Source organism: Tasmannia lanceolata, unplaced genomic scaffold (genome assembly GCF_043159265.1).
Source record: "Tasmannia lanceolata isolate RefF3 unplaced genomic scaffold, GAP_Taslan_0.1 ptg000026l, whole genome shotgun sequence".
NCBI lineage: Eukaryota > Viridiplantae > Streptophyta > Magnoliopsida > Canellales > Winteraceae > Tasmannia > Tasmannia lanceolata.
In genome coordinates, this window is record NW_027518703.1 from 7,699,551 (window position 1) to 7,712,910 (window position 13,360).

Here is a 13,360-nt window from a genome sequence, read left to right on the forward strand (position 1 = left end):
TTGAACAAGGATGGTGCCTTCAAAGGCAATCCTTTCATATCAGGTGGAGGAGGAATTAACCATAAAAGTGAGATTTTATTTGTTTTACAATGGCACTAACTTGCAGGCAGAGCCTAGAAGTATTTTAGATGGGTTGAGGTTCCTTAAAGTATTTGATCTATCTAACATTTGGCTTGAAGAAGACACTAAAAGTTTGATCGATATGAATATTGACAAGAAGGAACCCCATGTTCCATTGAATATTATTGGGATGAGCTTCAATCATTGGTTTTAGAGTTGAGACCAAAGGTGCCCCATAAATTTAGAGAAACTAACTAGGTTGCCGACTCTTCAGCTAATTTTACCTGTAAAAGAAAAGAGAATCATACATACTAAGTAGTGAAAGGACCTTCCTAGAAAGGCTAGGAGCACCTTAAGATGTGACTCTGGACATCCCTAATATGCCCCCCCTCTTGTACTTATGTTATTCATCAATAAAATTTCAGGTGCCCTGAGTTCCTAGATAAATCAATGGGAAGTGGTTAAATAAAGGATCAGAGAAGAATAAATATTACTTGTAAAGGTAGAACGTAGGGCATGGGGTGTCTCAAAGGGAAAAGAAGATAGGTTGGAGAAAGCATGAGCATTGTCGGACCCGTGCCTCCAGTCACGAGGCCTTGGAATATGACACATGTATTCTGGTGACCAGAAAATTCTGATAAGAGAACTCTTTTTATTCATATTTTAGGAGAGTTTCATTATTATTTTTTATTTTTACAGTTTAGTTTTCTTCAGTCAATGCCTAGGCCTAGGCCCTAGCTTTACCCAATTCTTATCTTAGGAAAAAGAAATCTATCCACACTCTTACATTGTTATGATAATGACCCTCCTGAATTTATTAGGCACTTTTTAATCTAATTTAAATTGACAGAGATTTTCCAGCCACAACAAGGTGACGATTCAAAATAATTTCGGACCTTAGGATATAGATACAATGGACATGGTTTGGATCCAACTGGTGTGCCCAAATCCTGTCCATTACCGTTCAAATCCTTTGGATCCATCAGAATGTGCCAAGGTCCCATTGAGAGAAGCCTATTTGGTCAAGGGAAATGACATTTCCTCCCCCTTTTCAAGACATTTCATCCATTTTGATTGCCCTTTTCCCATTTTGTGGAGAAGAGAAACTCAAGGGGTTGGAAATGCTTGAAAAGGGGTGGAAAAATTATTTGTTTATCATGAATTCCAGAAATAAATTGCACTTATGGCCATTTCCTGATTTTCTTATCTTGTGAGATGTGTAATGAGTTTTTGTTTGGTAGGTGGAATCTTTGCAATGGGTCTATCCTCTTAATTGGATGCAAGCTAGAGAAGATCTATAGTCTATACATCAAGGTTCAGTCTACAGCATTCCCCTTATATTTTAATGGCAAGAAATGGACATATATCATCCTAATCAAGTGGGGCAGTAAAGAACAAGAGTGAACATGAATCTTATGTGATCCAAGCCACAAATTAAAACCCAATGATAGCTGGAAACAGGAAGATCTTCAATTTCAAACATCAAATCAGAGTAAACATTCAAAACCATGATAACATGATCAAAATCACAGGTTTTTCAATACAAGAGAAAGAAAGACATGTTTCCCACCTCTCTCTGTCATAAACCCGACTATCAATGGCTGGAAATCAGTTCTTTGACGTCAATCATGGAAGAAAACCAAACCAAAAAAAAAAAGGGAAAAACAAATAAAGCCAATGAATTCTAACAAGAAGAAACATGTTTCCTACCTCTTTCAAAGCTCATCCAGGAAAAAAAAAACAGCGAGAAAACTTCAAGCATAGCTCAAGAACATAAGAATCACCCATGAAAATACAGCAAAGAAGCACAACAATACTAGATCAAAGAAGAAGAAAAAGAATAAATGATCGGTTCCCTAACTAATCTCTGAAAATACATAAGTAATCATCATATTATAAACGAAGAAGAATGAACAAAGTTGGAAAAAGAGAAATTACCAGAGCAGCATGCCTGCATATCCTTGATGAATCTCATGCCTATACATTACATTTCCCTGAAACTACTCTCTCTCTCTCTCTCTCTCTCTCTGAACCATTTTTATTCACAACTCCAACATCCATAATCCAAATAAATATGGAGAATTTCCCATTCTCTCTCCCTGTATTCTCTTCTCTGTCACTTCCATCAACACCGGATAATTCCCATTTCGCCCCATTTTTCCAGAGAGATAATCGCCCAGGGAGAGAAAAACAGAGGGATTGACAGAGAAAATGCAAAAGAAGTGCAGCCATAACCCATAACAGCGCAAATAAATGGTATATTTCCGCTTCAACTATAGGGTAGAAAGAGATGTTCTCAAAAGAGTCAATAGTAAAAGGGCGGAGCTGGGGGCGAGGCATATGAAACCCCAACTACAGGTGGTAATGGGCCTTCATAAACAGGCGGAGGAGGTGGTGGGCTCTCATAAATGGGTGGTGGAGGAGGTGAAGGTGAAGTGGAGGTGGAGAATTGTAGACAATTGGCGGTGGGGGTGGAGAATTGTAGACAATTGGTGGTGGGGGTGGATATTCTTCACATGGAGGAGGAGGTGGTGGGGGTTCTATGCAGGGAGGAGGTGGGGGAGGCGAATTTGGGGGTGGAGGTGGAGAAGATAGAGGTGGGGGTGGAGGTGGGTTATAATAGTAAGCAGGCGGGGGTGGCGGTGGGGAATGTGGGGAAGGTGGAGGAGGAGAATGAGGGGGCGGTGGAGGAGGTGAATGTGGTGAAGGTGGAGGAGGTGAATGAGGGGGCGGTGGCGGATTATAGTAGTATGGACTTGGGGGTGGAGGGGAGCGGTGGAGGTGGTGAATTTGGCGGTGGGGGTGGTGGAGATCGAACGCAGTAGATGGGTGGCGGCGGTGGGGGTGGAGATGGTGGTGGTGGTGGTGGAGAAGGTGGTGGTGGAGATGGTGGTGGCGGGGCTGGAGAAGGTGGTGGGGGAGATGGTGCTGGAGGTGAAGGCGGCGGTGGGGATGGAGAAGGTGGTGGAGGAGATGGCGGGGGAGGTGAGGGCGGTGGTGGAGATGGCGGTGGTGGAGATGGCGGTGGTGGAGATGGCTGTGGTGGAGATGGCGGTGGTGGAGATGGCGGTGGCGGTGAAGGAGGTTGTGGTGATGGAGGAGAGTATACACGTGGTGGTGGTGGCGGAGGTGGTGGAGGAGGAGGCGGCGGCGAAAAAACTGGAGGAGGAAGGGAAGGGGGAGGGGGAGGAGGAAGAGGAGGGACAAAAGGAGTACATTTAAAGGAATTACAGTCAACAGGACGGGATAAGAAGTACTTATATTGCTTATCAGACCTCTGAGCAGGTCTAGCCGGCAAACAATTCCTCCGGTCTGAAAAATCAGGTAAGTTCAAGCACACAGGTGGCTCTCGGGTGAAGAAATTGTAAGAAAACGTGAAGTTCTGTAAACTCGGTAGCTCACAAATACTCTTCGGGATCTCCCCTGAGAGCATGTTATGAGCAACATCGAGTTGCTCCAAACTCATCATTTCTCCGAATGAGTCCGGCAATGGCCCCATCAACTCATTAAAACTCAAATCTAGTACAGTGAGTTTCTTTAACAGGCCGATCTCATCAGGAACACATGATCTGAAGCCATTGTTCATGAGTATGATCTGATTTAAGGTTTCGGACATGTTTCCAAGACTTGCAGGAACACAGCCATGAAATTTGTTGTTCGCGAGGACGATAACGGAGACCGGAGAGTTTCCGAGATTATCAGGGATATCGAATTTGGAGGACTTATCCAATAATGGGTTGCTGCAGCCTCTGCTACCCTTTGAAACAAGTGCCCATGTTGCCGATAATATTATGTCCCAACCAAACGTAGCCGTTGATAGGGCTACGAAGATGAAGAGGCCCAGAAATATGAGCCCTGGAACAAATGAGCAAGTGCCCATGGGGATGACCAGCACTCAGATGAGAGAGGTTCTTAATTTTACTTAAAGAGCCTCAGGGACCTAATCAGAGGAACACCGTCAATGACCAAACTCTTGTTGGTAATTATTGTATGGAGAATGATACTGACTGATAAAGTACCTTTGGTGAGTGCATCAGTTACTATTCACATCTCTTTCTTTTTCCTTTTTAAACATTCTCTTAACCAGAGATTGTTTTCTGTTACTGTGGATGGTGTGCCTTGGTCATTGAATCTTTCACTTTGTCAGGGTATGGCTGGAGTTGAAATGCGTGAGTGATTATCACAGAAAAGTGAGTTCTTTACATTTTCTGAAGAACAAGTGTTGTTGAGCTTCATTACTTGCACTTGGAGGGTTTCCGATGCGGCTTTGGAGAAGTAGTCTCTTGTTTGTCGGTGATGATAATGGGCATTTTAACTGATGGGGAAGATTTTGTGTTTCGGCTGAATTTTTACTATCATTCATGCTGAAAGTTATTTTATAAATCAGAATCCAAGAAACTGGTTTGAATGAAGGCCAGTGATGGGGTATAAAAATAGCAATCTATAGCAGGCCGACACCTGTTCTGGAGTAGGTGAACTCAAGCCTATAGCAGGCCGACACTTGTTCTGGGGTGGGTAATTCCACGTCACCCAGTTTCCCTCTATAAAAGGGGGTTCAAGGTTCAAACTAATGAGTAATAACCTCTCCTCCACCACTCTTAAAACTAGCTTTGCACTCTTGCTCATACTGACTTGAGTGTCGAAGGGCCTGTCCAGAGTAACGCTCCAGGTTGGTCTTCTGACCTCGTTTGCTCCTTGCGCAGACTCAACTCCTTAGCTCCTTCACTTTAGCTCCTCGGGTCCTCCAGCTCAGCTCTGACGTCACTGCCGTATCTGTTACCGATTTTAGGTCTAACAGATTGGCGCCATCCGTGGGACCTCGATCTAAAAGCTGTTCAAATCCCCTTACAAAATGGCAAGACGGAGGAATGCTCGGGTACCAACTGCACGGACTACTCGTGCCGTGCTGCCTCGCAGCACCCTGAGTGAGCGAATCGCCTCGCAGGTGGTGGCTACTTCTGCTACTGCCGAACAGAGCCCGGCTCGTTCGGAACACCTCAATCCTACACCCACTCCGGATCAAGTGCAAGCTCTCTTTCAACAGATGACTGCTCTTGTTGGTCAGTACCAGCAGCTGATCCAAGCGCCTCCCCAACATCCTCCAGAAGCTCCACGACTTGTACAGGAAAGGTCGCGCGGTCACAGGGGAGAGTCAGCGCGCCACGATGAAGACCAGACTCACCACTCCATGAGACAAGTTCAACACTCCAGAGCCCGGCACGCCCACAAGGAGCCTCACCGCCGCCGGAGGTCGTGGTCCCGCTTTGCACAAAAGCATCGAGCCCACGAAAACCACGCACCGCGAGAAAAATCCCGGCCTCGTCGAAGGAGCCCGGAAAGTCAGTCCGGCCCTGCGGCGAGCCCGTCAGCGGAGAGAAACAGGTCACTGGACCGACCAGACCGACCAGACCGTAGAACTGATCCTATGTTACGGAGGATGGAAAAAATGGACCACCGCATAGAAGAGCTGGCAAAAGATCATAGCCGTCCTGCTCCGCGAACGTTCTCAAGAAGGACGCCTTTCACCGGCGATGTCATGAGCGCCCCAACGCCCAGGGGATTTAAAATGCCAACCGTCCTGCAATATGACGAGACCTCTGACCCTGTGGACAATTTGGAGACATTCAGGACAATGATGCTCCTCCACGGCGCTTCCGATGGCTTCCTCTGCAGAGCCTTCCCGACCACACTGACTGGTGCGGCACGGGACTGGTACTCAAGGATCAAACCGAACTCTATCAGCAACTTTGAGGACTTTGGGGATGATCTGGTCCGCCACTTCATGAGCAGCCGTAGGCCAAGGAAAACAACAGCATCCTTGATGGCCCTGCCGCAGGAGGATAATGAACCTCTGAAGGCATTCGTAAGCCGATTCAACAGGGAGGCGCTCAAAGTGCCAAATCTAGATCCCTCAGCCGCCACAAATGCGCTTCTCGGGGGTGCCAGATCTAACGATTTCTGTAGGTCAGTGGCTCGCCAAAATCCGCACTCGCTGGTGGATCTAATGGCCGGAGCTGAGGAGTATATAGCAGTTGAAGAGACACTGGCGGCCCTGGACTCAAATCGGAAGAGAACCTCTGAGGATAAAAACCCTACCAGGCAGCGTAGGGATGACAGGGTCCCAGAAAAGAGAAGTCCCCGCAGAGGAGGGAAGAGAACTTCACCCCTCTCAACACCTCCCGGAGACTCATACTGACCCCTATCAGTAGAGAAGAGTTTGTGAGGTGGCCGACCAGAATGATCTCCAAGGAAAATAAGAGAGACCAATCAAAGTACTGTCGGTTCCACAAGGACCACGGTCACGACACGGACGAATGCTGGCAGCTCAAGGAAGAAATCGAACTGCTGATTGGCCGGGGCTATTTGAAAAAGTACGTCCGAAGTGACGGCCACAGACTGGAGCGCAGAGAGAAGAGTCCTCAGGGCCGCAGCCCTCGACGGCCGCAGCCGCCCCTTGCGAAGAACCAATCTCCTCCTCCATCCAGTCCACAACCAGAGGCACATCGATCCCAGCCAAGGGGGGTCATTGGCACAATTATGGGCGGACCCGCCGCTGGGGGCACGTCGTCTGCTGCTCGAAAAGCATATGCACGCCGAGTCAACGCCGTGCACACATGCAGCAAGAAGATGAAGACAGAGAATGCGATCTCCTTCTCAGATGCGGATCTCGACAACCTGATACTGCCTCATGACGATGCCCTGGTTTTAACCATGCTCGTCGCAAACTGGGAGTTGAAGAAAATCCTGGTCGACAATGGGAGTTCGGCTGATATTTTGTACTATCATGCTTTCGAAAGAATGATGATAGGTGACGACCGCTTAAGGCCGGCGAACTCAGATCTGTTCGGTTTCTCAGGAGAGGTCGTCAAAGTGGAGGGACAGATTGAACTCCCAGTCCTCGTCGGAGAGCCGCCCTGCCAAGCCTTCACCATGGTCAACTTCCTGGTAGTGATGGCCACTTCGGTCTATAACGCTATCTTGGGACGGTCTGGCCAGAACCTGGTCCGCGCAGTCGCTTCAGCGTATCACCAGAAGATGAAATTCATAACGCCAAACGGCGTGGGTGAAGTCCGGGGAGACCAGCCTCAGTCTAGGGAGTGCTATGCAATGGCACTCAAAGGCAAGAATGCGATGGAGTCGCTGCCGATTGAGCTACTCGACCTGAGGGACAAAGCCCAGGGGACTCAGCCCGCCAAAGACCTCATCTCCATCCCTCTGTGCAAGGGCGATAATGAGAAAGTCGTTCAGATCAGCTCCTCTCTAAGCAGCAGCATCCAGCACCACCTCACCCAGTTTCTCCAAGATAATGCAGACGTCTTTGCGTGGGCTTCCGCTGACATGCCCGGCATAGACCCGGAGGTCAGCAGGCACAGACTTGGTGTTGACCCAACCTGCAGGCCTGTGAAACAGAAAAGAAGACATTTCGCCCTTGAAAGGCGGCAGGCGATAAAAGAAGAAGTGGAGAGCCTCTTAAGGGCTGACTTCATTCGAGAAATCCAATACCCGGACTGGTTGGCAAACGTGGTCCTGGTAAAGAAGACTAATGGAAAGTGGAGGACCTGCGTTGATTTCACTGATCTGAACAAGGCCTGTCCCAAGGACAGCTATCCGCTCCCAAAAATTGATCAGCTCATTGACGCCACCGCAGGTCACGAATCACTAAGCTTCATGGACGCTTTCTCCGGATACAACCAGATCCGAATGTATGAGTCGGATATACCGAAGACTTCCTTTGTGACAGATCAAGGGACCTACTTTTACCGTGTCATGCCCTTCGGTCTAAAAAATGCCGGGGCCACGTATCAGAGGCTCGTGAACAAGCTCTTCCGGAATCAGATTGGCCGCAACATGGAAGTCTATGTCGACGACATGCTAGTCAAAAGCCGGAGCTCACAAGATCATGTGTCCGACTTGGGAGAAACATTCCAAGTCCTAAGAAGACACAACATGAAGCTCAACCCCACCAAGTGCACTTTCGGCATCAGCTCGGGAAAGTTCTTGGGATTTATGGTAAGCCGAAGAGGGATAGAGGCCAATCCAGAAAAGATCAAGGCCGTGGTGGAGCTCACTCCACCAAAAACCATCAGAGAAGTACAACGGCTCACAGGAATGGTGGCCGCTCTGGGGCGCTTCATTTCAAAATCCGCAGAGAGGTGCCTGCCCTTCTTCAACGCCGTCAAAAGACTCAAGACTGCGCCCTGGACAGAGGAGTGCCAGACCGCATTCGAGGAGTTGAAGCAGTACTTGTCCTCTCCGCCACTATTGACAAAGCCGGAACCAGGTGAAGAGCTACTCCTGTATCTGTCCGTGAGCCCCACGGCTCTAGCAACTGTCATAGTTCGTGAAGAGCACCGTCAGCAAAAGCCTGTCCACTATGTCAGCAAAGTTCTCCATGATGCCGAAATCAGGTACCAACGGGTCGAGAAATTGGCTTACGCGCTGGTGATGGCAGCCAGGAAGTTGAGGCCGTATTTTCAAGCCCACACAATAAAGGTCTTGACCGATCAGCCGCTCAGGCAAGTTCTCCACCGACCAGACACCTCGGGGCGTCTTGTAAAATGGGCCGTGGAGCTGAGCGAATTCGACATCCAGTACGTGCCTAGGCCTGCGATAAAGGCTCAAGTCCTGGCAGACTTTGTGGCTGAATGCACCATCCGTCAGCCGAGCACCGAACCTGGAATTGTTCAAACCCCGGCTGTGGAGATAGAAACCACGACTGAGGAGCGAACAGAAGATGGGACTGAAACAGAAATCATCCCCGCACCAGCAAATCAGGATCCATCAACCACCGAACCAATCCGGGAAGTGTACGTCGACGGATCTTCGAATAAGGGTGGCTGTGGAGCCGGCTTAATTCTCACCGGACCTGACAACTTCACTGCAGATTATGCCCTAAGGTTCGGATTCCACGCATCCAACAATGAGGCAGAGTATGAAACCCTCCTTGCCGGAATGAATATCGCAGTCCAGACCAGCGCCCAGAGGCTGAAAGCATACTGTGACTCCCAGCTGGTAGCAAACCAGATTCAAGGGGTCTATGAGGCCCGCGACGAGCGTATGATCAAATACCTCTCCCAGGTCCGCCAGCTAGCCAGCAAGTTCAAAAGTTTTGAGGTCATCAGAATCCCCAGAACAGAAAATACAAAAGCAGATGTGCTGTTTAAGCTGGCCGCCTCCGGATACACCATTCTCGGGAGTATATGCATGGAGTTTCTATAGAAGTCCAGTATCAAAGATAAGGCCACGGAAGTAATGCAGCTGGAGTACGAATCCTGCTGGATGGATGAAATCATTGAATATCTACGCAGTGGAAAGCTTCCCGAGGCAAAGAAGGATGCCCGCAAAGTGACGCAGAGAGCAGCTCGGTTTTCCCTTGATGGTGAGAACCTATACAAAAGGTCATACACCCTCTCATACCTAAAGTGTCTCCGGCCAAGCAACGCCGCATACGCCCTACAAGAGACGCACGAAGGGATTTGTGGAGAACATCTGGGGGCAAAGCCCTGGCAATCAAGGTGTTGCTAAGAGGCCTGTACTGGCCTACCTTAAGACAAGCGTACTGAACCTAGTCAGAAGGTGCGAGAGATGCCAAAAATTCTCTCCCACCATCCACCAGCCTGCTGTATCAATGGCCCCGATCATCAGCCCACTCCCCTTCGCAGTATCGGGGATGGACATCTTGGGCCCCTTTCCGCCGGCCTCCGGAAGACGCGCGTTCGTAGTGGTTGCTATTGACTATTTCACCAAATAGGTGGAGGCTGAACCGCTAGTCCAGATCACAGAGCAGAACGTGCAGAACTTCTTTTGGAAATCCGTGGTTTGCAGATTCGGGATCCTGCGCATCTTGATAACGGACAACGGTAGACAATTCGACTGCAGGAACTTCTGAAAATTCTGTTCCGACTTAAAGATCGAACATAGATTTACCTCGGTGGCACACCCTCAGACGAATGGGCAGACAGAAGTAACGAACAGAATCCTGCTTCAGGGAATTAAAAAGAGGCTGGACGAGAAAGCTGGCCGATGGGCGGATGAACTTTATCATGTCCTGTGAGCATATCGTACCACCCCATGCACATCAACAGGGGAGTCGCCATTCAACTTGTCCTTTGGGACGGAGGCCGTAATACCCGTCGATGTGGGCGCCCCGTCTCCAAGAGTTACCAACTTCAATGAGAAACTCAATGAAGATGGGTTCCGTGCAAATCTGGACTTACTGGAAGAAGCCCGAGAAGAGTCTCGAATCAGGATCGCCGCCTACAAGCAGAAAGTTTCCAACTATCATGATTTGAAGATACGCCCCAGAGAATTCCGAGTGGGAAATCTAGTCCTAAGGAAAGCTGCTGTCTCCCAACCAAAGGTCTGAAAACTCTCCTCGACCTGGGAGGGGCCGTACCGAGTAAAAGAAGTGATCCGCCCGGGAAGTTACAAGCTGGAGACATTGGAGGAGCACCTGTTACCCCATGCCTGAAACTCAAAGAACCTCCGAAAGTACTATCAGTAGTAAACCACCCGGCGTGGAAGTGACTTTGTAAATATATACTGAACGTGAATGATAGAAACTCTTTTGAAAATCTCCTTGCAAGACTACTTGGAAACCCAGTTCACTAAGACTCAGGTACTCGCTGGTTGGTTCGCCACGGCTCGTCTCCACAAAGACCGGGAACGCACTCCTGGTCCGGAACCAGCCCGGATGCAAAAACCAACGCCGCTTGGAAACCCAGTTCACTAAAACTTGGGTACTCACTACTTGGAAACCCAGTTCACTAAAACCCGGGTACTCGCTGCTTGGTTCGCCACGACTCGTCTCCACAAAGATGGGGAGCGCACTCCTGGTCCGGAACTAGCCCGGACGCAAAAACCAACGCCACTTGGAAACCCAGTTTACTAAAACTCGGGTACTCGTTACTTGGAAACTCAGTTCACTAAAACTCGGGTACTCGCTGCTTGGTTCGCCACGGCTCGTCTCCACAAAGATCGGGAGCGCACTCCTGGTCCGGAACCAACCCGGACGCAAAAACCAACGCCGCTTGGAAACCCAGTTCACTAAAACTCGGGTACTCACTACTTGGAAACCCAGTTCACTAAAACTCGGGTACTCGCTGCTTGGTTCGCCACGGCTCGTCTCCACAAAGACCGGGAGCGCACTCCTGGTTCGGAACCAGCCCGGACGCAAAAACCAACGCCGCTTGGAAACCCAGTTCACTAAAACTCGGGTACTCACTACTTGGAAACTCAGTTCGCTAAAACTCGAGTACTCATTGCTTGGAAACCCAGTTCGCTAAAACTAGGCTACTTGCTGCTTAGAAACCCAGTTCACTAAAACTTGGGTCCTCACTGGTTAGTTCGCCTCGCACGTCTGCCCGTAGTATTCTTGGCCCACAATGTTAGAATCAAACGGTATTAACCAGGGACAGGCAAGTAGAGAATGGACAACAAAACACAATTTCTATTCATGAAAGGGTCGGGCCTCTAAGGGCCATTACAAAAATAAGGCCTCAAAAGGCTGTTACAAAAGTTGGGCCTTCAAAGGACCATTACAAAAAAAAATCAATCAAAAGAAAAGAGAGAAGGGGAGCTCAAGGCACCCCATGGCTGCCAGCCCGTGCTGGATCCGCCTCCGGAACCACGGGTGCAGCGGTGGTGGTCGGCTCGTCATCGTCAGGCGCCGGTGGGTCAGGGAGAACCAGTCCCGTCAAAGTCACGACTGGGTTGAATTCCTTAACCTCCTCAAGGCAGTCAAAGAATCCAATCTTGTAGGACTCGCTGGACAAACTGAAGAGTTCGTTCTCCTTTTTTTGAACGGCCGCTATCTGCCTCTCCTGGGCTCTCTCTCTCTCTCTCTGATTGTTGAGGGCCTCGGCTGCCTTGTGCTTCTGAGCGACCACTCCTCTTTGAGCCGCTTGTTCTCCTCGACCGTCTTGCCAATGGTCATTTGAAACTCTTCTGCCTCCTTCATCAGCTACTCGCTCTCCTCCTCGGACTTCGTTATTGCCTCAGAGAACTTCTGTAGACACCCCATTTTGACCAGACCCAGGTTCGCTATGTTTCTGCGAAGCCTCGTTAAATCAGTGAGCTGAGATCCCAAATTGAACCCTGGGGTAGCTTAAGGTCTCCCATAGGTCTCGGTAAAATTTCGTCGAGATCCGAGCGCGTTTGCTCAGTGAACGAGCCGAGAGAATGTGCGCAGTGCAGACCAGAAGGGGGGTGAAGCATCTGAAAAGGAGATTGTCCGCGGGAAAAAGGAGGTAAATATATCATCTGTATGTAAAAGGGGGGTGAATAAGCCCGTTTTTGTCGCGGCATCATTGTGCGCTTATCAATTTTGTGCGCCCATTAGTATAGTAGTGCCAATATCGGTGGCTTTCGTTTTAAATATAAAAAACCAAAAAAATCAGAAGAAAGAAAAAAATTTCATTTTCGCTGAGAAATAGAGATCTGAGAGAGGAGAAGAGAGAGAAATCGCACCGCCACCACCATTCTCTGGCCACCCCATCGGAGCTCCGGCCAAACCTCTCCCTTCATCTCCTTCCCTTCTCAGCCGTACCACCTCCTTCCACCATCTTATTCTTCTTCTTCTTCTTCTTCCCCAAATCCACCTCCAAGCTCCGACCGTATCTTTGCTAGATTCCAAGATCTCAGATCTGAAATCTCAGATCTGAGATCTCAAATCTGAGACGTGAGGGAGGAAGAGCTGATTTTCGTAAAAATCCGAAAGAAAGAATGAGAGAGGTGGAGAGAAGTTTCTTTTCTCCGGTGGCTTGACCGGAGCTCCGGCCGGTCATTTTATAGTCTATCTTTCAATTCATCTCTAATAGTTGCCTTTGCCTCTTGATCTTTCTTTTCAGCCATCAATAATCTCATTTGTCTGATTTAAATCATAACTCCTTCATTTTCTCCGGTTACTCCTTCTTCTCCGGCAGATCTACCGGTCGGAATTTAATCTCCGATCGGCACATTTTCTCCCCTTTCCGATCATCTTCTCCGATCATTTCTCTTTTCCGACCATTTCTTCGGCTCAGGCTCCGGCCAGTGTATTCTCTCAATTTTCCTCTTTGATTTTCTTTTATTCATCATCTCCTTCATAGAAAATCTTAGATCTAAGATCGTTGACTATGATTCAGCTTCTCCTAGTCTAGATCTGAAACCCTAGAGAGCTTCAATTCTAAGTAATCCTAGATCTGGTCTTCTACACCTTTGTTCCTTGTATTCTTTTCATAGATCTAGTTAACTTTGGCTCGGAATTGATCATATATGGTGGAGATCTGAGCAATTACTTTAGATCTGAATTCAGAAATCT

The 13,360-nt window shown here is 48.6% G+C and overlaps 2 protein-coding genes across 2 annotated transcripts in view; both read right to left on the reverse strand.

The window, feature by feature from the left end:
* Positions 1 to 1,926: 1,926 nt before the first annotated feature.
* LOC143858390 (leucine-rich repeat extensin-like protein 4) overlaps positions 1,927 to 13,360 on the reverse strand; it is a 28,996-nt gene continuing 17,562 nt past the window's right edge. Inside the window, exon 2 of the mRNA XM_077369030.1 lies at positions 1,927 to 2,531. Within this exon, the coding sequence (XP_077225145.1) occupies positions 2,413 to 2,531 (119 nt within the window). The 3' untranslated portion in view covers positions 1,927 to 2,412. The remainder of the gene's footprint in view (positions 2,532 to 13,360) is intronic.
* LOC143858391 (uncharacterized) lies at positions 2,548 to 4,308 on the reverse strand. Its single transcript, XM_077369032.1, has one exon. It carries the CDS (start codon positions 3,938 to 3,940, stop codon positions 2,801 to 2,803), a length of 1,140 nt encoding a protein of 379 aa, XP_077225147.1. The 5' UTR covers positions 3,941 to 4,308; the 3' UTR covers positions 2,548 to 2,800.

What these genes read in the sequence shown, in the direction of transcription:
- LOC143858391 (XM_077369032.1), bottom strand. Translation starts at nt 3,940, where the DNA reads ATGGGCACTTGCTCATTTGTTCCAGGGCTCATATTTCTGGGCCTCTTC.